Source organism: Aureobasidium melanogenum (assembly GCF_000721775.1).
Source record: "Aureobasidium melanogenum CBS 110374 unplaced genomic scaffold scaffold_24, whole genome shotgun sequence".
In the NCBI taxonomy this organism is placed as follows: Eukaryota; Fungi; Ascomycota; class Dothideomycetes; order Dothideales; family Saccotheciaceae; genus Aureobasidium; species Aureobasidium melanogenum.
Window position 1 is genome coordinate 337584 of NW_024470076.1, and position 23794 is coordinate 361377.

The 23794-nt window shown below is 50.0% G+C and overlaps 12 protein-coding genes across 12 annotated transcripts; 4 read left to right on the forward strand and 8 right to left on the reverse strand.

Annotated features, from left to right (window-relative positions):
- Positions 1-87: 87 nt before the first annotated feature.
- M437DRAFT_56318 (uncharacterized protein) lies at positions 88-1224 on the reverse strand (the record flags this gene model as incomplete). The annotated part of the gene is made up of 1 exon (XM_041023034.1): positions 88-1224. One exon carries the CDS (start codon positions 1222-1224, stop codon positions 88-90), a length of 1137 nt encoding a protein of 378 aa, XP_040876679.1.
- A 444-nt stretch (positions 1225-1668) lies between these two features.
- M437DRAFT_56290 (Caleosin-domain-containing protein) lies at positions 1669-2651 on the forward strand (the record flags this gene model as incomplete). Its single annotated transcript, XM_041023027.1, has 3 exons — positions 1669-1968; positions 2023-2281; positions 2338-2651. The coding sequence occupies 3 exons, from the start codon at positions 1669-1671 to the stop codon at positions 2649-2651; spliced, it is 873 nt and encodes a 290-aa protein (XP_040876680.1).
- A 228-nt stretch (positions 2652-2879) lies between these two features.
- Positions 2880-4098, reverse strand: M437DRAFT_56234 (uncharacterized protein; the record flags this gene model as incomplete). Its single annotated transcript, XM_041023011.1, has 2 exons — positions 2880-3882; positions 3935-4098. The coding sequence occupies 2 exons, from the start codon at positions 4096-4098 to the stop codon at positions 2880-2882; spliced, it is 1167 nt and encodes a 388-aa protein (XP_040876681.1).
- A 2520-nt stretch (positions 4099-6618) lies between these two features.
- On the forward strand, positions 6619-8086 carry M437DRAFT_56240 (betaine aldehyde dehydrogenase 2; the record flags this gene model as incomplete). Its single annotated transcript, XM_041023013.1, has 2 exons — positions 6619-7020; positions 7085-8086. 2 exons carry the CDS (start codon positions 6619-6621, stop codon positions 8084-8086), a joined length of 1404 nt encoding a protein of 467 aa, XP_040876682.1.
- Positions 8087-10352: 2266 nt separating this feature from the next.
- Positions 10353-10962, forward strand: M437DRAFT_78101 (uncharacterized protein; the record flags this gene model as incomplete). Its single annotated transcript, XM_041026937.1, has 3 exons — positions 10353-10424; positions 10478-10536; positions 10599-10962. 3 exons carry the CDS (start codon positions 10353-10355, stop codon positions 10960-10962), a joined length of 495 nt encoding a protein of 164 aa, XP_040876683.1.
- A 318-nt stretch (positions 10963-11280) lies between these two features.
- On the reverse strand, positions 11281-12206 carry M437DRAFT_56481 (L domain-like protein; the record flags this gene model as incomplete). The annotated part of the gene is made up of 4 exons (XM_041023059.1): positions 11281-11637; positions 11693-11953; positions 12017-12057; positions 12128-12206. 4 exons carry the CDS (start codon positions 12204-12206, stop codon positions 11281-11283), a joined length of 738 nt encoding a protein of 245 aa, XP_040876684.1.
- A 483-nt stretch (positions 12207-12689) lies between these two features.
- M437DRAFT_56229 (COPI associated) lies at positions 12690-13352 on the reverse strand (the record flags this gene model as incomplete). Its single annotated transcript, XM_041023010.1, has 6 exons — positions 12690-12726; positions 12778-12913; positions 12971-13039; positions 13092-13188; positions 13245-13278; positions 13333-13352. The coding sequence occupies 6 exons, from the start codon at positions 13350-13352 to the stop codon at positions 12690-12692; spliced, it is 393 nt and encodes a 130-aa protein (XP_040876685.1).
- Positions 13353-13737: 385 nt separating this feature from the next.
- M437DRAFT_56391 (FAD dependent oxidoreductase) lies at positions 13738-15049 on the reverse strand (the record flags this gene model as incomplete). Its single annotated transcript, XM_041023046.1, has 5 exons — positions 13738-14466; positions 14524-14624; positions 14677-14780; positions 14828-14965; positions 15018-15049. 5 exons carry the CDS (start codon positions 15047-15049, stop codon positions 13738-13740), a joined length of 1104 nt encoding a protein of 367 aa, XP_040876686.1.
- A 689-nt stretch (positions 15050-15738) lies between these two features.
- Positions 15739-17105, forward strand: M437DRAFT_56540 (cysteine proteinase; the record flags this gene model as incomplete). The annotated part of the gene is made up of 3 exons (XM_041023070.1): positions 15739-15811; positions 15860-16263; positions 16311-17105. 3 exons carry the CDS (start codon positions 15739-15741, stop codon positions 17103-17105), a joined length of 1272 nt encoding a protein of 423 aa, XP_040876687.1.
- Positions 17106-17558: 453 nt separating this feature from the next.
- M437DRAFT_87559 (FAD/NAD(P)-binding domain-containing protein) lies at positions 17559-19019 on the reverse strand (the record flags this gene model as incomplete). The annotated part of the gene is made up of 5 exons (XM_041028661.1): positions 17559-17602; positions 17654-17961; positions 18009-18366; positions 18416-18757; positions 18809-19019. 5 exons carry the CDS (start codon positions 19017-19019, stop codon positions 17559-17561), a joined length of 1263 nt encoding a protein of 420 aa, XP_040876688.1.
- Positions 19020-19624: 605 nt separating this feature from the next.
- M437DRAFT_78107 (NAD(P)-binding protein) lies at positions 19625-20467 on the reverse strand (the record flags this gene model as incomplete). The annotated part of the gene is made up of 1 exon (XM_041026938.1): positions 19625-20467. The coding sequence occupies one exon, from the start codon at positions 20465-20467 to the stop codon at positions 19625-19627; it is 843 nt and encodes a 280-aa protein (XP_040876689.1).
- A 300-nt stretch (positions 20468-20767) lies between these two features.
- M437DRAFT_56386 (HCP-like protein) lies at positions 20768-22258 on the reverse strand (the record flags this gene model as incomplete). The annotated part of the gene is made up of 1 exon (XM_041023045.1): positions 20768-22258. One exon carries the CDS (start codon positions 22256-22258, stop codon positions 20768-20770), a length of 1491 nt encoding a protein of 496 aa, XP_040876690.1.
- Between the last annotated feature and the right edge of the window lie 1536 nt (positions 22259-23794).

The window sequence follows — 23794 nt, forward strand, 5'->3', positions numbered from 1 at the left end:
GCATGTCGTTTCTCGACAGATATTTGGGTATCTTCTAAGGCTTCGAAATAGGGTATCTATGCTAGTTCGCTTGTGAAAGTTGTCCGCTCAAGCACGCTTGGTTCTCTTCTTGCGCTTCTTGTTCTTCTTTGACTTTTTGCTCTTCTTGACGACGGTCGGTGGTGCAATCACGTTGCCCTCGTCATCCAGCTCTTCCTCGCTTTCATTGTCAGACCCGTCCTCATCCTCATCCGAGTCAGAACCTTCTGCGTTCTGTTTTGCTAGCCTCTGTTCTTCCTTCCTAGCCTTCTTTTCCTCCGCTTGCTGCTTCAATTTCTCCTCCCTTCTAATGGCGGCTCCATACTTTTGCTTGACTTCCTTCTCAAATGCCTCCTTTTCAAGCTTGAACAACATCATGGTTGCTCTTGCATCCTCAACTGAACTGTGCTCTCCAGCTTGAATTTCCATACCAAGGTACTCCTTAGCTAGCTTGCGCAGGGCGGGTGCTCTACCCATTGACATCTTGCGGAATGTCGAGTGTCTGGATGTATCACGAATATCTCTTTTCGGGTGTGAGAGCAGCAGCACATCCAAATCGTTCTTGACTGCGTGTCCAATCAAGATCTTCCCTTCCAGCAGTGCGGCCACCTCTTTCTGTACTTCGGAGAATGGGCGAGCGACGTCTGGTCTCAGGTGATGAGGTCGAATACCACTGACAAAGGTGCGGTAATCTGTAACTTCGACGCCTGGTACAGGCTGTACAAAACTATCGTAAATCTGTTCGCCGTGGAAGTTGACGATGGACACGCGCGCGAGGACGTTGTCGTCGAGAGGACCAGTGCCGACCATTTCACAATCGATGGCTAGGAACTTTCCGGGCTTGTGTGTAGGGTGAAGACCTTGGTTGACCAGAGAGTCGGTAGAGGTGCGTGTAGAAACGACATCCTCAGGGTTAGTGGAAGGTTCGGCATTGGATGCGCTTCTCGGTGTCGAAGCTGATGACTTTGAAGAAGAAACGCCCATCTTGGATCTTCTCTGAGCAAAAGATGGCTTGCTCAGCTCAGTTCTTGGTCTCTTTGTTCCATTCGAGGAGCTGTGGAACTTCTTTGGCTTTTCGTCTTGCGACTCGGTTGTCCTCTTGCGCTTCACGCCCAGACTCGAGTCATCGGACTTGGGTTTCGGTTTGAGTGTCTGCTGTAGTCTCTTCCAATTGCTCGACAGATTTGCGACTCCGACCTGAGCCATGATTTCTTGTTCGATAGTTTGGTCTGATCTGGGGAATCTGTCTAGCACTTTTTTCTCCAGCGCCGCGCTGCCGGCCCGACCATGCGCGGCGGCGGCTTAACGCCGGCTTGGCTCATCGACACTCTATCACATGCCAGATCTTCAAGATCATCAGGTACAGTATCTTCGTCAAGTTCTCGTCATCTCTCACAACAATCTCGGAGGAAGATAGAAGATGGAAGATGGTACAAGTATTCTTGTGACCTCGTTTAGGTAAGAAAGCTGAAACTATGCATCACTGTGGTTGATCACAAGTATTCCGACTCGTGCAAGCTTCAGGTCGCTTTCACATGCAAGACATCACGTCATGAAGGGTCAACAGATTTGAGAGATTCAGGTTGTTGGTATATTTTCTAGCCACTTCCCTGCTTGCTATCTTCCTAGGGTCTTCTATCACATACAGCCATGCCGTCTATTATAGAACTTGGAGCTCCTGACCGCAAGAACGGCGACTTGACAGTCACTGGCGACTCAAATGCGCTGCTATCTCTACTCAAGGACCAGATTAGCGCTTTTCCTCCTGGCAAACAATACAGCATTGCCATCAAAGAAGTACCCGTCACTGTCGAACGTCTGCCTTACTACCCAAAAGATGGTGACCGTCTCCAAGATCCTGGGACCGCCAGGGCAAACATTGCGGCTTCCAACGAGAGCCCCAACGGAACCTCTCAGGACGACTGGGCTCAGAACCACCAGCACCAAACAGTAGGTTTCGTCCTCTGCATTCACGTCAAATAGCATTCCTAAAACTATCTATAGGTTGTGCAGCAGCACGTTGTTTACTGGGACAAAGACCAAGATGGCATCATCTGGCCTCTGGATACCTACCGAGGCTGCCGTGCATGGGGCTGGAATCCAATTCTCTGCTTGCTCGCAACTTTCCTCATCAACGTCAACCTTTCCTACCCTACTTCTCCTTCCTGGATTCCTGACCCTTTCTTCCGTATACACATCTCGAACCTCCACAAGGACAAGCACGGCAGCGACTCCATGACTTATGACAACGAGGGAAGATTCAGTCAGTCTCTCTTCCAATCGGATATATCGCTTTCACTCCTTTGCTGACCTCTGTAGGACCTCAAAACTTTGAGGATCTCTTCGCAAAATACGATCGTGGCAACAAAGGTGGCCTTGACGCTTGGGATCTGGTTAGAATGCACAAGGGCCAAAGAATGGCCATGGATTTCTTCGGTTGGAGTGCATCCTTCTTCGAATGGCTCGCAACATATCTCTTACTTTGGCCTGAAGATGGCATCATGCGTAAAGATGATGTTCGCAGAATCTACGATGGCAGCATCTTCCAGTTCAAGGCCGACGAGTATGCCGAGAAGAAGAGAGATTACGGCCGTGCCAACAGGAGCATAGAGAGAAGGAAGAAGCAAGCTTAGATGCTGGTGGAGCAAATGACACACAGACAAAATCACAAGTGAGAAGACTTCAGCCGCTGATAGATATCATGATATAGATAGCAGGGATTAATGCGCGTTGTAATAAGAACCACACTCTAAATAGAATGCATGAATACTGTGCTAATTTAATGAAACGCTTTACTCGACATCTAGATTCTCCTGATAGAGCGAAAACTCCACCATTCGCTTAAAGTGCTTCAGATCTTTCTAGTTCCAGTCGGGAACCACTCTCTTTGCATAACGCATAAACTTCCAGAAGCCGACTGCCCACTCTACACTGCCCTCAGGATCGGTGACTCGCTCGGGCCATGCAATGCCAGCACCGAAGAGTCCAGGGATCTGTTTTCCGTCCACGTTTCTGAAAGCGCCTGTATCGGGCTGGTAGTTGTAAGTGATGTCAGAGCCAGTAGCATCCTTGAGTCCAGGCAGGGGATCTCTTGTGTAGCCAATGGCTTGCACGTAGCGATTACAACCCGGGAGATGCTTCTCGTAAGTTTGAGTCTCGTTTTCCTTCTCATAAGCAATCTTTGAGATGAACTTGCTGACAGGAGACGACTCGAACTTCTCGGGCTCCAGGTTCTCCTTGGCCCATGCTGCTGCTGCACCCTTCAGACCAGTATTGTCACGTCTGATCCAGCCGTCCATGAACTCGGCATATCGAAGAGGATGTCTTGTGAACCATTTGACCCGTAGATCAGGGTGAGTAGTGGAAGCAAGATTGTAGAGGTTGATGAGCACTAAGACGGCACTGTGAGATGCTCCAATCACAGCGACAGTCGTAGGCTCGTTAGGGATGGCTTTCGCCAGCAAAGTTGGGCTAAGAGCATGGTCTAGATCTAGAGCTAAAAGATCTGGTACTTCAACGGGAAGTTGTTGGTTTGTCGGAGAAGAGCCGGTGCAAAGAATCATTCTGGATGAAATAGCCTTGCTCGTTTCGCCATTCGATAGCTTGACATTGACAACCCAGTCGTTCGTCTCGCTGAGGATTGCTTCAGTCACCCGACCTTGGCGGGCTTCAACACCGGGTGCCTTCTTCAAGCCTTCGGTGAGCATGAGGCACATGTCTGCGGCATAACCGAGATCACATCCAGTGTCTTGAGGAAGACCTCGAAGATAGTCGACTGCATGAGGTGATGGCGTGTCCTTGATGATTTTCTGAAAGGGTGATACGGCCTCTGCGAAGTCCACAAATAATTTGACCTTGGTATTTCTGTCTTTGTTAGTGACTGTATAGAGATAATCAAGCAGAAAGATGGTCTTACGATGGAACCTCTCTGTATGCCTTGTTCACTCTGCCAGCCTCAAACAGATCATCAACCCAAAGTACTGGTCCAACCTTTCTTTCCAAAAGGTTTCCAAGTACTGTAATTCCTGCAGGGCCACCACCACAAACCACTGCAGCATACTTTGTTCTGTGAACGGACATGTCTGATACAAATCGTGAGGAATAAAATGGCTTAAAAGAGGATCCCAGAGATGTGCTATCTCTCAAGCATTTCAATGGGAGTGTCCCCGAAGAACCGCTCAATGCTCGGCGAGGAAGCGATCCTCCAGGGACGCGCCATGCTTGATTGCTGGAGTATGCACGACAGATTGGCTGCTGGCGAGGGCATGCACGTGTAGCGAGCACTGCCGCTGCATGTGATGATCTTGGTGACATGGGGGGTTGATACGAAGTAGAGTGTGCAGGCGTGGCGAGGTTCTGACTGGTTGATAAATGATTATGGTAGACACCGATTCAAGGGTCTACGCACGACCCGCAACGAGTTTCGTTTCCATCATGTTCGCAACTTTCTTCCACTGTTTCAGGACGACTCTTCTTGCCAGAATCGACCACCTACGTACGCGTACCATGTCTTTCTTTGATTATCAATTCCTCTGGTGGTTCATGCAGACCCATTGCTAGTCCCAAGAGCGCCTTGCTTCTGTCTGCCACTTTCTCACGATTGTTCACAAGCGATCGTGCGGGCTTCTTCCGCTGTCCCCAATCCTGAGTGTCCCCGAAGCATATCGGCGAGCTTGTTCTGTACCCAACCGGGATTGTCTAGGAACGTAGTAGCAGAAAGAGCGATTTATCTCATGAGTATCTTTGGATGCAGCCGAGGCCCTCTTTGCAGGCTCTCGAAACGAATAGACAAGAAGACACCTCCCGTCAGGAACGATACTGGCATCTTCGATTCAGTGTTCACCTTGATTACATCCTTCCGAGCAGCAATGCGTTGTGCCACTCACAAATATAAAGGTTTGAAGAGCCTCCCTGCTCAGCTCTCTCATTCAAATTTGTATTCGAATGGTCTGCTTTTTGCATGAGGCAGCTCGGAACACTTTGTCGCCCTAGTATGCTTCTTCAATAGCACAGCAGTCTGTAGGCGTTTCGAGAGCATTTCGAGCGCTGTCATCCTCTGCTCTCTTCAACAGTGCAGCAGCCCAAAAACTTCTACATCGCCTTGCGGTTCAGGGCATCGCTCCAAGCATCATCCGCTGACTTCCCCGGCAAGCATGTCATCAACCTGTGCTTGCCGATATGGTTGCCTTAACATCGCTAGCAACTCTCGCTATCTGGACTCCTGATCAATTGTCTGCACAGTCAGGAATAGCTTCTTCTTGCACAAGGTTTCGAAGTATGATTCTCAGAGATCCATTCGAGACTTTCTGATGAAACCATCTGTTTCCCTAGGACAGTTCCTCCATGTCTTCAGATCCCCTAGCACTCTCAAATTGATATTGCACGACTTGTTGCAGAATGATGGATTGCCCATGCTAATTTGGTCTGTTGATCATGGTCTATATATCCTCAGATCGGACGTACCAGTTGCAGCGACGACCGTGTGACTCGGGCACCCCACGCTAGCTGTTTTGAGCTAGTTCTGGGCTGGCCTCTGGCTTCTTGTTCTCGTTGCAATCGTTTGAATCTCGAGAATTTGTTCTGATGATTGATAACCCCGTAGAAGACGAGGATAATTCTCATCTGAAGTTTAGAGACATTTCTCGAATAGAAAGCCCGTATGAGGAGAATCAAGTTTGCAGGCCATGAAGAGACACCAGACTGAGGGCAGAGTTAGTCTTAAGAAGAGCCTTTGTGAATGCATGGCTCGCACGCCATGCAGAAGCGTATCCTGCTTTAGAATGAAGGCTGAATGTGTCGCTCAGTGGCGTGTCACCTTGACAATGCCATTGTCAAGAGTTGTAAGGATGGGAATGTTTAGACAGCTCAATGATCAATCTTCCATGAAGTCTCTCGCGCAAGATGGTATCCTCAAGGCATCGAGGCCATAGACACGAAACAGAAGGAGGTGATGCCAATAAATTCAGAGAAGAAATGCAGTCTAAGGAGAGCAGCAACTTGGAATTATGGATCGGGACTTGGACAGCAAGCTGATGGAGAGACTGGAAGAGCTAAGGGAAGGTGATGCGAATGAATAGCTTGTATACAACACAGCAATATACCGTGCTCCAAAGCGATCAACGGATGCAAATCGACTGGCGATGGGATTGCTCCAAGTAAGCACATGGTAAATCAGAGTCGGTAGCCCTTTTCAACCTCTCAATGTGTGATGGACCGTTGCACTGTTGGCGTGAATGCACCTTCGTTTCTAGCCTGCAGTTGTGGCCACGAAGGTTGCTGACATCTGAGCTGCACAAGTAAGGAGGGAGGGTTCTTCTCTTTGTCGTCAGCACGTAGGGAGAATGCAGACTCACTCCTCCCCTTTCAAGAAATATCAGTTGCATGATGCACATTCCAAATTTCAGCATAATTGTGCAACAGCGAGCATCTCAGGTGCATATATTGTGTTTTGAAACCCTGATGATGCAACGAGCCCCACAATTTTGCGATAGGGCGGCGATAAGACTACCAAGGGACCAGGCCGACGACGGAGTGATCTCCAAAACTTGACTTGTTGTCTTCTTACAGACTCGTCTTCTCCTTTGAAAACTAATGACAATCATGGCTGAAACAATTACCACAATCTCGCCCATCACCAACAAGGGTATCATCGAGCGCAAAGGCCTCAGCGACTCGGAGCTCAGCGACTTGGCCAGCAGATCAGCTGAAGCCTTCAACTCATACAAGAAGACCTCGCTGGACGAACGCAAGAAATATGTCAAGAAGGCTCTTGACATCATCACATCCAAGCAAGATGAGCTTGCCAAGGAGATCACAGAACAGATGGGTCGACCAATCGCATATACCGCCGTCGAGGTGAAGACAGCCGTCGCCCGTGGCGAGTACCTGCTCAAGATTGCCGAAGACGCCCTGTCAGATACTCCTGGTGAGCCTCAGGATGGCTTCAAGCGCTTCGTTCGCAAGGTTCCCCTGGGCCCTGTCCTTGTGCTCTTCCCTTGGAACGTGAGTCCGCCTGAGTCTCCTTCGCCTTGCAGAGTGCGGTGCTAACCACTACTGACCCATCTAGTACCCATACCTTACTCTCGTCAACTCAATTGTTCCCGCTCTTCTCTCTGGCAACACTGTCATCATCAAGCCTTCCCCACAAACACCAACCATTGCCGAACAAGTCGTTTCTGCCTTCAACGAAGCTGGTCTTCCCAAGGACGTCATTCAATACTTCCACTGCGGTGACTTCCAAAAGATTGAGAAGTTGGTCAAGAATCCCAACATCCAGCTTGTCTGCTTCACCGGCTCCGTTGCTGGTGGTCTTGCCGTACAGAAGGCCGCAAGCGACAGAGTCGACTCCAGAGTCGGACTCGAGCTAGGTGGAAAGGACCCCGCATACATCAGGCCTGATGTCGATCTGGCATGGGCTGCAGAAGAAATTGTCGATGGTGCTGTCTTCAACTCTGGCCAGAGTTGTTGCAGCATTGAGCGCGTCTACGTCAATGAGAAGGTTCACGACGACTTTGTCAAGGAAGTCCAGAAGGTCTTGGCCAACTACAAGTTGGGCGATCCCTTCGACAAGTCCACACACGTTGGTCCTGTCGTTTCCAAGCGCTCCGCTGAGACAATCCGCGCCCATGTCAAGGATGCTATCTCCAAGGGTGCTCAGGATATGACGCCCGAGAACTCTTCCTTCGAGTCGCCGCCAGCCGATGGAAACTACGTGGCTCCCGTGCTTCTGACTAATGTTTCGCACAAGATGGATGTCATGACTGAGGAGACTTTCGGACCTATCATTCCTGTCATGAAGGTCAAGGATGATGCTGAAGCCATTAAATGGATGAACGACAGCCAATTTGGTTTGACTGCCAGTATTTGGACAAAGGAGACCGAAAAGGGTTACGAACTTGCCGACGACGTCGAAGCTGGTACTGTCTTTGTTAACAGATGCGACTACCCTGCACCTGACCTTGCATGGGTCGGATGGAAAGAGTCTGGCAAGGGACAGACCCTGTCAAAATTCGGCTTCGATCAATTCTCCAGGCTCAAGAGCTACCACATCAAGAACTACCCAAAATAAATGCACAGTGCCAGTGCGATCATTGCATTTGATTTATGCAATCGACAAAGGACCATGAGAATCCTTATCATGAAACTCAAAAGAGACGTTGAGAGGAGGAATGGGCGCATGTTCACATTCTCATGCAGAAGTACGTTTAGGTAGCACAGCGAATCCAAGCTGAGACATCATCCCTCCCGTCAACATGAATTACGACCTCATCATCGGATCCTCGAACTCAAGAGAGAATTGGTCTATATGCACACAGGAGTGCTCTCCGATAAGAATGATGAGAGAAAACAAAATCGTCCTTGGCAGTTGCTGGTTGCAATGTCATGCAATCCTCGGCATGCCGAAGCATTCCAAAGATATTGTTCGGCAAGGTTGTCTCGGAAGGGGAAGAAAGAATGTGCCACCCATCATGGCCCATGGCTTTATCAGTAAAGGATTGTCTCAAGCAAGGCAAACGGACCTCATCAAGCTTTCGGTATCTGCCAATGATTGAGACTCTTGTGGATTTGTCGGGTCAACACAATCTTCTGCAAGATGCTACAATCTCCAACTTGCAGCTGAGCCGCCAGGTCTGCTGATTTCTGTTCTTCTCTTAGGTCCAGACATGGCCATACTCGTCTTTTACTGAACTTTTCTTGTACTTCTAATTGCATGTCTGCACACGACCTGTCCTTACCTTGCTTGTCATTTGGGAATCTGCCCATGTGCTGGCTGTTGTTATTCTTGACGTTTGTTTCATCTTTGGCGAGTCCTTTGTCCTCGTCGTGGTTGTGCTGAAATTACCTGCGTGCTTCTTTGTTTCATCCGGAACTGTCTTGTTTGTATCGGTAGGCCGTCCTGTCTCTTCAGCAAAAAGAGCTTACCAAGTTCATCTTTGATTTCAACACATTAGAGACATCTCTCGGCGATCTCGAATCAAAATACTACTCTGTGGCATCGGGCAGACCATTGTGTTTCTTCTCCACGAGTTTCTTGACCTTGGAACATCTCTCGCCAATCTCGAGCAGGCTTACTACTGTCTTTCTTGAGTCGGTAAACGACCAGGACACTCTCCCACAAAGAGTCTACCACGCCTGTCGATGACTTTTGACACCAGAGACATCCTCCCGTCATTCTCGAACAACCTCACTACTGTCCTCAAGAGTTAGCGTTATAGCCCATACCTAATCTCCCCCACGCCAAATTTGCCGTGGTCGTCGTTGACTCCCGGAATACTAGAGAAATTCTCAGACACACTTACCACGTTCTTCTTTGCTCTATAGACCATCGTGCCTCCTCTCTACGACGACGAGTCTACCAAATTCGTGTCCAATTCTCTCGGTACATCAAAGACATCCTTTCGGCATCCTCAAGCACATTTGAGTACCCTTGTCTTCAAAAGTTTGGGTTGACAGGCCATTCTTCCTCTTCTCGAGAAGCATACCACATTCGTCGTCGGTTCACAGTCCACGAGAGACACTTGCTCAGCATCATCGACCTTACTATTGTCTCGTTGGCACCGATAGACACTTGTCCGTGACGAGTTTACCGGCTTCGTCATTGATTCTCGGCCCAGTTGAGACATTCTCTCAGCATTGGAACACACTTACTGCTGTCTTGCTCGTGTCGAAGAGCCACTATAAATCTCCTCCTCCACGTCGAGATTGCTCTGTTCAACGTTGACTCTAGCCCACTAGAGATAATTCCCAGCACTTGAACCACTTACCACTATCTTATCTGCGTCGCATAGGTCATTGTGAGCCTTCTCCTCACGTCTACTTTGCCCCGTTCGTCGTCTAGTATTGGTGCATTCGAGACAATCTCTGGACATCCGAACTACTTACCACTGTCTTGTTCTCGTCGATCAAGTCATTGTAAGTCTTCTTCTCCACGTCAAGTTTGCCCTGTTCAGCGTTGACTCTAGCCCCTTAGAGACACCCTCTCGGCAGTCGAACCACTTACCACTATCTTATTGGATTCAAACAGGCCATTGTAAAGCCTCTCGTTCACGTCGAGTTCGTCCTGTTCGTCGTCGACTCGTAGCCCATCTGAGACAATCTCTCGACGTTCTAACACACCTACCACTGTCTTATTCTCGTCGGACAGGCCGTCGAGATTGTGCTCCACCACGAGTTTGCTCCGTTTGCTATAGAGTCTCGGCATCCAGACACACAGACTTGCTGTCTCCGTGCGCAGTCAACTCTCGGCATCCAGAGAAGCTCACTTTGCGCCAGCATACAAAGATCTTTTCTTCTTTAACTTACTTTCTTTCACGGATCAACGAAAACAAAGCAAAATGCCTATCGACTGGAAGAAGATCAAGGCTTTCCTCTGCTGCGGCGACGAAGAAGACACCCTCTTGCTCATCGTAAGTTCTGCGCCGTTGTTGACATTGACTTGACTGACGCCTTTGCGCACCAGAGCGGACCGACTGATTTCAAGCGCATCAACGTTGAGCTCGCCGGCCTTACTGAGCATGAGTTAGTCTTGCCTTTCCTACTGTCTATATCGAAGACTCACCTGCTGACTTTGCATACACTAGACGTGAGCTCATCAACAACCGCCCAGTCCCTGTCACCTATCCCTTGAACACCAAGGAGTCTGAGGGCGACGCTCGTCTGGAGCGTGCTGTCGCTCACACCAGAAGCCTAAGCAACACGATCAAGTCAGTCACCACCACCGCAATGTCGACCGTCGGAGCTAAGAGCTCTGGATACTCAGCACTCGCTAACGAGACTTCTTTCATGATGCAGCCCTTGAACTTCGAAGCCGCCGACTCTACCGAAATAAGGCAGCTGCTGCCGCACAGCGCGGACGGCGTGAAGACCAGCAGCAGCATGGAAACTGCTATGGCGGGCTGTGAAGAGGACGACGACGATGCCAGAAGCTTTGCGATGAACAAGTGAATTCAAGGAATTACAGACAGAGGGCGCAGGCATGGAAAATGAAGAGCTCTGGAGTGAATCAGATTCTGAATTAAGAAGACGGAGGGGTAACAAGCCAGCTCGCACTTCTAGCAGAGCGTGAACAAAGCCCAAATGAGAGCAGTCGCTTTTTCATGATTGTGCCACAATTTCCTCCCAGATCTCAGTGCTCGCTCGGCATGTATGAAATCGCTTTTTGGCGAACTCGTGGTTCGTATGGCGTTTCGGCATTCCACGTGATGCCAGCGTGAAAATGGTATGGAACTAACCCTGTAATAGAATAGGGCATAGCTTCAACATTCATGATGCATCCATTGCGTCTTCGAGAACTCCTGCAGGTATTCTGCCCTCGTTGAGAGCCTTCTCCAAACGAGTAATCTCAGCCAGAGTCTTTGCGTTCCTGATCAGCTCCTCGATGCGCTTTCTTTCCTTGTCGGTCAGCTTGACACGCGAGATCTTGTCGGTGCCATTTGCATTTGATGAGGCGGTGTTGAGCGATCTTGATGAACGTGACGAGAGAAGTTTCTGGGCAAGTTCGGTGGGTTCGGCCACTGTGCCAAAGAGCTCTGCGGCTTTACTGCGCTCTGCATCTTTGACCTTCTGAAAGTCGAGGAATCTGACAGATGGACATCTTGCGATGACCCAGTAACGGTAGTTCTGTCTCGAGTCAGAATCAAGACTTGTAGTGGACGAGTACTGGGGTATGACTAACCTCTCTTGAGGCGACGGGGTTGTCCAGCAAGGTCAGATGTGTCAACTTCTTGAGGTCGGACAGAGGCTCAAGGTCGCCGAGTTCTGAAAGGGAGTTTTGGGTCAAGACAAGCGTGTCAAGATTGGGGATGGAGTTGTGCAGGGCTGGGGCGATGGCGGTGATGCGGTTCCGGCCGAGATACAAAGCCTTCAATCGATGGTTCTTTGGGAAGTTTGCCAGAGCGGGAAGGTCGTTGTCTGTAAAATCGATGGCATCTTCGTTCTGGCGGCGGGTTCAGATCAGCATTGTGCCAGAGTCGCATAGATGGTGGGCAGGCAAACATACGGTAATGAGACCCAAGTTCTCTAGGGCAGGGATTTTGTGACCTTTTGCATGCCTATGAATCAGCTAGTTCAAGTATAGTATCTGTTCTTTCTTGATAAGGGATAGTAGTACCTCGCAGGTCAAGTTCGCGCTCCTTGAGCGGGTTGAGGTATGAGAGCGAGTTGTGCACAAGCTCGGCCGTGAGTCTCATTGTGTGATGTGTGGTGCTTGTGCTTGCGCGACGCGATCGCACTTGTGATAAAAGGGTTGGATGCGACGGGCGGTTTGAGTCGACTTGGTTGATTGATTTCTCGATGGTTCAATCTGTCGCAAAAGTGACGGCGCGCGCTGTACCACTTTCTTGGCGTCTTAACCTTTATATACAGTACACGGGCCTCCTAATTGTAATACCATAGTAAACTGATCTGTACATTGCTCAATTCTTCAACTATTTGACTTCAGAGTATGCTGCTCCCGTCACTGCATACTACTCCTCTTTTTCTCGTCTTCATACAGTCCGAGCCCTCTCCAAGTCTCTGCATTGATAGGGCAAACCATCTCATCTCGGCTGCATGTCCATCGCGTGTATACCTCTTGATCTCTTTGACCGGTTCCATCGCTATCTTCTGTGCTTTTAACCCGTGTACACGGCTGTCTCGATCGTGTGCGGTTCGTACGCTTCGTCGAATCGACTCTAGACTTGCTCAGCTCCCCAGCCGGCATCGGCATCCCTGTTGTCGCGTAAGCACCTCTGTGTTATGATAGCGGTGCTAGAAACTTACCTCATGTTGGCCGGAGGCTCGATGCTAGGTACGTATTCAAGGGCGACATAGACCATACCGACAAGTATGATAATGCCGCCAATGATGTATTTGATCACGTGGCCTGAGAAGCAAAGCCCTCCGATGAAGATGTAGACTGTCCCATGTTCGTCAGCCTATGTGATTGACAAGACCAGAAGCTCGTGTGCCGTACAAACACCGCGTCCAATGAAGGAGAACATGAAGGATGCATATCTGGCGATCTGAGGCGGGATTTGGAACTCTGCATCGCTGGTTAGAACATGTGTCGTGCTTGATCGAAGGGTGCCGTGAACCAAGAAGAGCATTGGCAAGACCGAATAGGATGATATAGATGCCGCAGATGGTGCCTCGGACAGTGACGGGGAAGAATTGACTGATTCCTCCAAAGACCTGGAGACACAGTCGCAATCAGCGGAGAGCTGGATATATCAGAGAAGCGGTCCTACCATCAAGGCTCCGGTTGCCAGGTTGACAATGCGACTGCGCAGTTGTGTCAGCTACTAAGTATTTAGCATACGTAGCGTTTCTACCCACAAGATATCTGAGAAGTCCATGACGGCGGTGCTGCAGGATCCAAGATCTACAATTGAGAGGTAGAAGAGTAGGCGTATTAAGAGGACAAAGAACTGGCAACCTGGAAGCTGTCAATAGAGAGCTTCGAGGCTGCGGCCTGCACTGCCAAGCTCCACCATCGTCACTCCCGTCCGCAACCATGTGCTTTCCCGATCCGTGCGAACAGCCCTGAGCTTCAGTCTTCCGCTTTCTCTTATAAAACTGCTACAATTTTGGACGACATGGGAAACAATTTACTAACAACAGACCTAGCTGGATCAATGCTTAAGAGCCACAAAAGCAGTCCTATTCTCATTTGTTACACATTCCTCAATTTGTCTAGTGGCTCATGCTCGAAACATTCTTCTTATGCCTGCTGATCTCTACCTACAAACGAGCTTTCTCCTTCAAAGACTCGTCAACAAGTTGGACTACAGCGGCAGCGCAACCCCATGAAGTTTGATATCCATATCCACCGTGACCAATGCTGTGCACAACCTTGATCGCGTTCCCGTCTGGGCCCTTGATTGTCTCCTTCTCGGTTCTGATGCCGCCCTTGCGCATCGGTCTCAATCCTACACCGTGCCTGATAACGTCCAAGGCTTCAATGCCCTTTCCCTCGGGTACGAGTTCAGGTGTCAGAGCAATTGCACGTTTCATGATGCGGATGGCCAGGTTCGGGTCCACTGCAGAGTCCCATTTATCCGCTTGCAAACAGCCTCCCAGGATGCAACCACCGCCAGCTGCACGATGCATGATATAGACTGCCTCGTCGTCGCCATCGTCAGTTCCTGAAGTGGTAGCCATGTATCCTGGGTCGTTTCGAACGAGAACGATTTGTCCACGAGCTGGGTACATGTTCTTGTCTTGCACTCCTTCCATGAAGAGTGAGAAAAGTCCAGTACAGTTGACTACCAAGTCGGCCTTCTTCCCAGATTGATGAAGCGATTTAGCATCTGCAATATGCTTTACGACACCTCGCTTGAAGATAACGCCGTTCTTGAGGCACTGAGAGACCAGCCAAGGGAGATAAATTGCCGTGTTGATGCAGACAGAGGTAAATGAGGTACCACCGTCCATGCCCTCTGGCAACTCGTCCTTGCTGAGGACTTTGAACTGCACAATCAGATCAGCATACCACCATGCGTAGACAGATACTCAATCAGGACTTACATTAGGCACAACCTTGCTGAACCATGCATCTTCGCGGATGAGTTCTGCAAACCACTCACTGACAGGACCTTTGTCCTTTTCTCTTCGATAGATCAAGGTATCTGTGCATGATCTTGAGCCTCTTTTCAAGCGCTGCGCTCTCTTATTGCATACCTTGGAAATGGATACCAGCTTCAGGGTGCTCCTTGGCGAGTCTAGCTAGTTCGGGCCATGTATTCTTCTCATATTCTTGCGATGGAGTGCCTTCCTTGCCAACACTTTGATGGTCAGCCTCAGGGATCAGACTAGCTACCTAATAACGTACGGCAGATAGTTTGCACCGGCCCACGGGGATGCATATTCAATGTCATAGTCTCCTGGCATATGCTTTGCGGCAACGGTGATGCTGTAGTTCTTGTTCTTGGACAAGATAAAGGCCGCAGTCAAACCAGATACTCCAGCTCTGGGGTATTGTCAGCTCGGTGTATCATTCTGAGTCAACAACGAAGACTGACCCCAAGACGACAATTCTATGTTGGGGTGCCATGACTGATGACCGTGATTATATGGTCAAGTGATTGGGTGATGTGTGATTGCTGCCTGCTTCTCGCAGTGACTGGTTCTGCCGCACACAGTATTCTTGAAAAGTGAGCTTGACAAGACAAGTGATTAGAGTCAGAGGATAAGTTGGGTTTATATACAAAATCTCTCCCTGCCGGTCTACCTACTTGTTACTTCTGTTATCCTCGTCCAAGTCGGCAGTTTTCCGCCCCGCATCATCACAGCTATCCGCTGGAGCACGCCCGCAATCGGCACCGATAAGTACATGATCTTGGCCGCACGCCCAAGGCCACACCAATCAGACAGAGGTAAGCGACCAGATTAGGGCAAGTCGGGCAATACAAGGAGCTTGAGGCTGACCATGGTGAAGGACGGAGTTAGACGGCGACAAATAAATAAACAGGTGTAAGTTCTGGCCAGTGGATGCGTTCATGATTTGCGGCGGAGTTTCACGGGCGTCAGTCTTTTTGCTAGTGACAGTGATGCGTGCGCCAAGCAAGCCCTCCAGCTTTCCAATTCTGCTCCTTGTTCTTCACTCACTCCTGATCACCGAGCGGGCCCTTACTCTCTACCCTTCCACTGTCATGTCTTTCTGATTTGCTGTTCCACTCGCACTCATGCCTGTCTGCTGTGTTGTTGACTTTGGTTCGCTGATAAACCCTCCCTTACAGCACAATGGGCGGCAGTCAAGAAGAATTTCCACTCTTGAATAGCCTTGGCTTGTATGCTGCCAACATTCTCGGTGATGGTATGGAGTCGTTCCATATTCTTTGCCTTCACCCACTAATGTAGCCAGGAAATTGCCTTTTCCACGCACTTAGTGATCAGCTGTACGGACACCAGAAAGAACACCAAGTCATCCGTTCCAAAGTCATCGACTACATGCGAGAACATGCCGACTACTACAAACAATTCATAGATGCTCAACCCGGTGGTGGCACACGGAGGAATCCCAAGAGAAAGAACGTCGGCTCCTTCTCCGCCGTTGCTGCTGCTCCATCCGAGGCAGACATAGACCACACGTTCCAAAACCACCTTGAGAGAATGGCAAAAGGTGGCACATATGGTGACAACATGGAGATTTCGGCTTTTAGCTCGGCATACAATGTAGACGTCAAGATCTACCAGCGAGACTTTGCCTACATGATCTCAGGCTCTGGTGACGACCGAGAGCGAGACGTTGCTCATATTGCTTACCATGTTGGTATCGTGCCCCGGCCAAGCGGTATTTCTGCTAACCTCTGTAGGCCTGGGAGCACTACTCGTCCATCCGCAACCTCGATGGTCCTCACTCCGGCCCGCCCAATGTCACTGTCAAAGCTTTGTCGCCCGACGAAGAGCAGAAACAGAAAGAGAAGCTAGCTCAGACACCTCACGTGCTCCCTTGGATGGTCGACGTCGTCTCGTCCTCTCTTCCATTCCTTGCCGACAAGCCTACCATCAAACGCACTCTCGAAGAATGCAAAGGCAACATCGATGCCGCCGTCGACAAGCTTATGGGTGCTGAAGAAAACGGCAGCCTGTCATCTGCACAAGAGAGCTCCAGCGTTGAGCGTGAAGCCGATAGTGAAGACGAATACCCTGGCAAGGATGGACCAAACAAAAAGCGAGACCGCAGGCCATCGTCACGACAGCAATCTGGAGAAGCCAAGTCAGACGAAACGCGGGCCAAGTTCGGGACACATAATGACTCTTCTGAATCCGTCAAATCAGAACCTTCAGAATCTTCGAAACCACAGCCTGACAAGAAGAACGACATCGTTCCTGACACACGTCCAAGACCCACTATCAGGCTGAAGTTCAATTCACAGAAGGCATCAACGCCAGCCCCTGCTCCAGGCAAAGGACCTCAACGTCAAACTGCTCGGGACAAGAAAGACATGAAGAAGCAGGCTCAAAAGGCCGCTCGCAAAGAGCGGGAGCAGGCAGCGGCTGGTGGCGATCGACCTGAAAGCCCAACCACTTCCGGCATGAAGCTTCGCAGCAAAGGCATGGTCAACACTCCACCCATCGAGTCCGGTTTCCGCACTCTGTTCATCTGAAGTGCAGGCTTTCTTTGCTAATGACCTTTTTCGGCATCGGATCCAAGGGTGGTCATGCGGGTACATGAACAAGACGCCCTGACATCCTCTTTCTTTTCTTTCATGGCTCTCAATGATGCATAGCGTGGGCACTTTGACGGCGGACAATCTGTGATTTTACTATACCACCATGAGCATGGCGACGGCGCATACAGGTAGATTTGGGATACGAATTGGCATTGACATGCCAGAAGCATGGCATGATGACACTAGACGGGTACTCACGCCCGAGCTTCTAATTCTTTTGCTTTCATAGCGAGCAAATATTTCGTTAGACGAGGTGCAAGCAAATATAATTGTTCCTCACACTCTAAAGCATTGCACAGTTCACAGGCAACTCTCTCGGCAACACGTCGTGCCATAAGTATCTTCGCAGGCTCTGTATACAACGGCCACTAACTACAAGCACTCAGTCTACACAGCAACAGCCTGTCCAAGCTTCATATAGTTCCAACAGACTACATGTAAGTTAGCATGGTTGACGCCTACAGCAATGATATGACACTTACTTGAATTTGCCAAGTCATCACCAAAGTAGCTGGCCATCAAATCTTCTCCAGAAGCAGTTCCAGTTGTAGAATCATAGATCACAGCCTTCTTTCCCACAGCTAAGCCCATGATGTTTGGGAACTCAGACAGCTCCTTGTAGGTTGGTGTTTGTTCGTAGTGATGCTTACGCATATCTTGATGTATGTTGATGGCACAGTAGTGGCCCATATGCATGGCACCTCCACAACGCTTGATACCAGACCACGATACAATGTCTCCTGCTGCAAAGTGACTATCTGCGTTTGGTATGTTGCCGTTGAACCGTAACCTGTAGAGTGTCAGTGGAGTCTAGGCAGATTGGATTGTCATTCGTACGATGTATCGATCTTGACATAGCCGTCCTTGTCCAACGCTGCAGATGGAAGATAGGTCGAGGTAGGTGTACTTCTTGAGATAGCTGTGATGACATGACCGGCTGCGATTTGTTGCCCTCCAGACAAGGTAAGTCTCCAGGATTTAGACCTATCATCAGTCTGTATGGCGGTCGTGTCGATCACTCTCTGGCCAAGAATGACCTTCACGCCAGCTTGCTGAAGCGCTTCAAGGCTTTTGTCCTTGAAGTCATCTGGCAGAGGCTCTGCAGATAGAAGTTTATCTCGAGAGTGAACGAGAGTCACTTTTTGCCAGGGTTCAACCACCTTGATCTCGCTAGCCATTTCAATACCCACCGCCCCTGAGTAAGATCATTAGTTTCTGTTCTATGGTGTGCAATGGACACTAACCTCCGCCTATCACCACTACGCCTTCTTCGGCATCTCTGATAGCTTTTGCATGTGCCTTTGCTTCAGCAATGAACTCGTCTCTGTTCAATGCTTGTGGCACGACAGGAAAAGATCGTCGAAGTCCTGAAGCAACCAGTAGATAGTCATACTTCTCATGACGAAGTTGTTTGGTGACAGTATCCACTATCGATGCCGTCTTCTTCTCGCAATCTACAGTTGCAACACTACCCTGTAGGAAGTGTACATTGGGCAATTTCAAAGCAGGAATGTCTTGAAATCTGGTCCAACTTTTAGAGGCAGCATCACCCGAGGCGAAGGCCAGTGGGTTCCCAATCAAGTGGTCTAGAATTCTCGTTAAGATACTGAGTAATATCGATCTGCAAAGGTACTTACAATAGCCATCACGCTCGTCGACGATTGTGATATCAACAGGCAGCTTGACCTTGGGATGTTCTTCCTGAGTGGATACAGAAGTAAATCGAGGCTGCTTCCCGTCACACAGATCTATGAGGTTGACTGTGGCTGCAAGTCCAGCATAGGAGCCTCCGATAACAAGAACTCTTGGAATGGCCTGGGGAATGTTCGGACCTTCGTGGGATGGCATAGTTGAAAACAAGGCGGAGAACTGGGATGAGGAAAAGAAAGGAGGAGAAGGAGAGTTCTTGGTGCAAGAATAACTTCTCAAGACCGCCGAGCACGGAGTCTTGGTAATCCTGCTATGGACAAGAATGGGTTTCAGGACTTGTGCAAAATTCATGCTGGTACAGAGCCGCAGCGGCACGTCCGGGTCCCACTTGCGTATTCATATTCATCACACAACGCCAAATTATGGTCTGATGTGAATCCTCTTCAGCGCCGGTTCGGCGACGCAGACAAGACTGCGCGCCCTGTGGGAAAGAGGACTTGTGCGTGATAGGTCAATGAACGTGCCCTAGTTTGTTAGCTTCATTTTGATCCGTGCCACTTATCTGATTGACAATAAGTCTTGGCATAGGGTATGCCTTCTGGATCAATTGATCTTCGCGAACACAAGGGTTTTTGTGCACTGTTGAAATGCACAGTTGCGATTCGAAGATGACTTTGACCATTGAGACGATTTTTCACCAGGGATTTCTTTGGGAGCCACGTTCTTTCCGAAAGCATTCTGCATCTCTGCAGCTACACTGACTGGCACCAAGCCAGCGCCCTCATGTGCTAAGACTGTCACAATCATTCCGGATAGTACATCTTCCGTGTTACACCACCATCCACCACAATCTCCTCGCCCGTGACGAAGTCTGACTCCACCAGGAACTTGACTGCTTTGTAGATATCCTCAACCTTTCCAACTCGACCAGCAGGATGCCATGAGTGATCGTGTTCCGTCATGCCATCTTCCCACTGAGTCGAGGCCTCATCTGCTGCTTTGTTCTCGTTTTCAACGTTGATCCAACCAGGAATGATGGCATTGACGCGGATGTTGTGCCTGTGACCTAAGCTTATAGCCGACGCTTGTGTGAGACCGAGTAGGCCACCTTTGGCAGCACTGTAGGCTTCGTGATTGTCCTCCGCTTGTTTAGCTCGAGTAGAGGAGATGTTGATGATACACCCAGCACTCGATTCGTCTTTGCCTTTGAGCATGGGTACGCAGAGTCTTGAGAGAAGGAACGGTGCAGTTAATCCAACAGCGATTTTGAGATCCCACTGATCCATAATCTCGTCTGAGGAAAGATTATCCTCCATTCCCTTGCCATCATTCCATATGTGTGGGGTAGCAAAAGCATTGTTGATAAGTGCATGTAGATTGCCGTCGAAGAACTCATTGACCTCGCGGACGACGGTCTTGATCTCATCGCGATTGCTCAGGTCGACGACCTTGCCCTTATAAGAACTTCTGTTGGTATCTGATGACTTTGTCCATGTCGATGCAAGCGAGAGCGTGTTCTGCAGCTCACTCTCGTTGTTGTCCAAGAGAAAGACACGGTTTCCAGGTCGTGTAAGGAGATTCCGCACCAGCCCTCTGCCGATACCCCTGCCCGCACCGGTCACGAGGTAGTTTATGGAAGTCGCCATGGAGGAGTACCAAGTCCAAAAGTCTTATGATAAGATATGATGTCTTTTTGACCTGCGTGTGGTATGCATGTAGCTTCAATGCTTCTTACCGCTGCTTGTGATGACTTGTTGGATGACGTAATTCACAGGAACAGGAAGACCGAGGAGCATAATGAATACAGAACACTTGATCTTAGCAAGTTGTGCCATGTTCACGAGGATAAAGCAACGCATCTCGGTAGGGAAAAAAAGATTGGGTATCATAAGTATGTTCCACTGAACAACTACGCTTTAGAGACACTGCTAAAAATCCAAGAGCTCTCACATGACGATGCACTCTGCTTCGTCTCTCTTCTGATTGCTTCTGGTCAAGCGACCCTGATTTGGCTGCGGCTTGACTGCTTTGCCCTTGCGTATCTCTTCAAGTCTCTCTACAGCCTTGGGGAACTTGTACGAAGCGGCCCTCGTGTACCACTTCTTACCTTCCTCAAGACTAGCAGGACAGCCAATACCGTTCTCAATGTAATAGCCCAAGGCATACATGGCCTTTGCAAGTGGAGGTTCACTCATCGCAGCTTTGCGTGCCCAAAGATATGCCTCGGTATCTGATTGGTTCAAGATGCCCTCGGCACCTGTGAGATACCAACCAGAGAGTGCCAGCTCGGAATTGTGCTCACCCTGAGCAGCTGCTTTCGAGTACCATGCAATCGAATTGCGTGAATCGACCGGTAGACCCAACGATCCATACTCGAAGGCTTGACCAAGTCTGAATTGCGACTGCTTGTAGCCCATCTTGGCTGCTTGCGTGTACATCTTCTGTGCATATTTCTCGTCCGGCTTCACTGCAGCGCTTATAGCAGGATCGGGATTTCCTTCTTCGTGAAGGCGAGCAAGCTCGTGGATAGCATGAGGATTATTGGCATCCGCATTGTCAGCCGCTCTTTTGAGGTACACCACCGCTTGCCCGACGTTTCTCTGCTGACCAAGCAGACCTCTGAGCAGAATCATCCCCATCTTGTACATTGCAGCCACATCTTGTAGTTGCGAAGCGCGTTGATACCATTGCACAGCTTTGTGATAATCTCGCTTAGTGCCACCTCCCTCCTCAGCTCCCATCTCGCAACACATGGCCGTTCGGTACGCCGCAGCGCCATGACCAGCTTTGGCGGCATTTTGATAGAGCGAGAATGCCTGCTTGGGATCAGGTTCTAGACCCAAGTCTCCAGATCCGTAGCAGTCCGCGAGGTAGAACATCGCTTCTGGATAATTGGCTGCAACGAGCTTTTTGACACGTTTGTGGGCATCAAGAACATACCGCTCGCTGTTCTTTGCAGTCGACTTTGCGTCTAAGCGGCCATTCTCTGACGCTAACACAGTTGAAGCTTCGACAAGTTTTTTCACCAGAACCATTGCAGTTTTCATATCATTAGGGTTCGCATCAACCTTTGAGCGTAACGTATCAAGTTCGCCTCTCGTCACTGGACTAGAGCTAACGCTATCGTCGCCTGTAATAGACTTAGGTTGCGATTGGGGGCGACTGTTTGATGATGAGTCTGGGTTGTTCGCGTAATTGCGTACTGGTGCGGGTTTTGGTGCAGGGGGGCCATTGTTCAGGCCAGGCCTGACGGGAATTGGATGGCTGGGCAGTCCGTCAGGGTTAACGGGCCGGCCATAGCCATGCTGTTGGGCACCTGGTATCGTTTGTGGGGCAGAACGCTGTTTGGCTAGTGGAGGCCCAAATGAATGGTCAGACGATGATGGTGGAGCAAACCCGTTCTGAGTAGCAGGGGCACTCGGAGACCTGTCCTCCATGGCAAAACGCGGGCGTGGGGCTCTCCCTGCCATCGTCGGATCGGGCCCGTAGCCATAATTAGCTTGTCCAGCAGGAGGAGGCGCGAAGCCATTCGCTGCTGCAGGTGCACTTGGAGCCCTGTCACCTGATGGTTGGCGCTGCGCAGGTAATCGATTATCGGGAGGTATTCCTGGTCTGAAGTCTTGCTGTCCAGGAACTGGTCTCCTCGACGGCGGTCCCCGAGACTGCGATCGAGGTCCGCCGTTCATGGGTCCAGGGTTCGGTCCCGAAGGCACAGATCCTGGAGGCATGGGTCGAGAAGGTGGCGGACCACGACGCGCTTGCCCATTCGGCGGGAAACCTGGAGGCATACCACCCATCGGACCCTGGTTAGGCATCGGGCCCTGCCTAGGAGGCCCGCGAGGCATATATCCATCAAAAGCCGGATTAGGTGGTTGGCCGTACGGCACAGGACCACGTTGCATGCCAGAATTTGGCGTAGGCCCACCTCGTTGCATCGGTGGCTGCCCATTATACGGCTGCTCTTGATATAGATTGTTGTCGTCCGAAGTGAATGCTCTCTGCTGCTGTGGCGGCCTCGGAAGCCCTGGGTCTGGATCGTCATAGCTCTGACTTCGTTGTGGGTTGGGAGGTGACATGGTCATATCTTCACGACCGTACGATTTGTCATACCGCTGCTCTCGCAGAGGCCTACCCGTATGATCTGCTCGTACATCATAGCCTTCGTTACGCATTTGATTCTGAGTTGGCGCCTCGCGCATGGGCATCTGGGAGTTGTAGCCATAGTTATGCTGTGCGGGTTGTGGCTGTCGATACATAGGAGCCATGGTCGTAGATGGTTGATCGCGGTAGGTATGATCGTGCTGTGGGGGTTGTGGTGGCCGCGTAGACATAGAGTATTGATCACCATGATCGCGATCCCGCTGTTGCTCCCAGTGTGGCTGAGCGTGGTGGTACACAGCCTGTGCCGGGTGTTGTGGGACATGATCAGGACAGTGAGGCTCAGGAGATTGTGTCATCTGCTGACCCTGGAAGCCGAAGTCAAAGGCGTTGATTTCTTCTTGCACAGGAGTACGCTGGCGCATATCTGGTGTAGATTTGGCAGATTTCAGCTTACTAGAAGCAGTCTGATATCCTGGCTGAGGTTGAGCAGGTTGGGGAGGACTGTTCAGATGCATGTTGTTCAGATGTTCGTCAATGGTAGGCTGACGCTTATGCGCGACGGTCTTGTCAAAGTCCGGCATGGCAGCTTCTATCTCATCTTCCCGGTTCATGGGCCGAGGCGGTTCCTGATAGTAATCATCGTAGACACGCCCCAAACTTTCGTGTTTATCCGCATGATGGTTCCAAGGCTGTTGAGGATGGGCAAAGTCGTCTTGATAAGCTGAAGCATTGGATAGATGTGCTGCTTGCGAGATACGTGCTTCATAAGGAGTGTGATGTACGGGAACAATGGCCGGCCGATGACGTGCGGTCACACTGCTTAGCAGAGGCGACTCGACATCGTGAGGATCGTTGTTGACCTGGGTATCAAG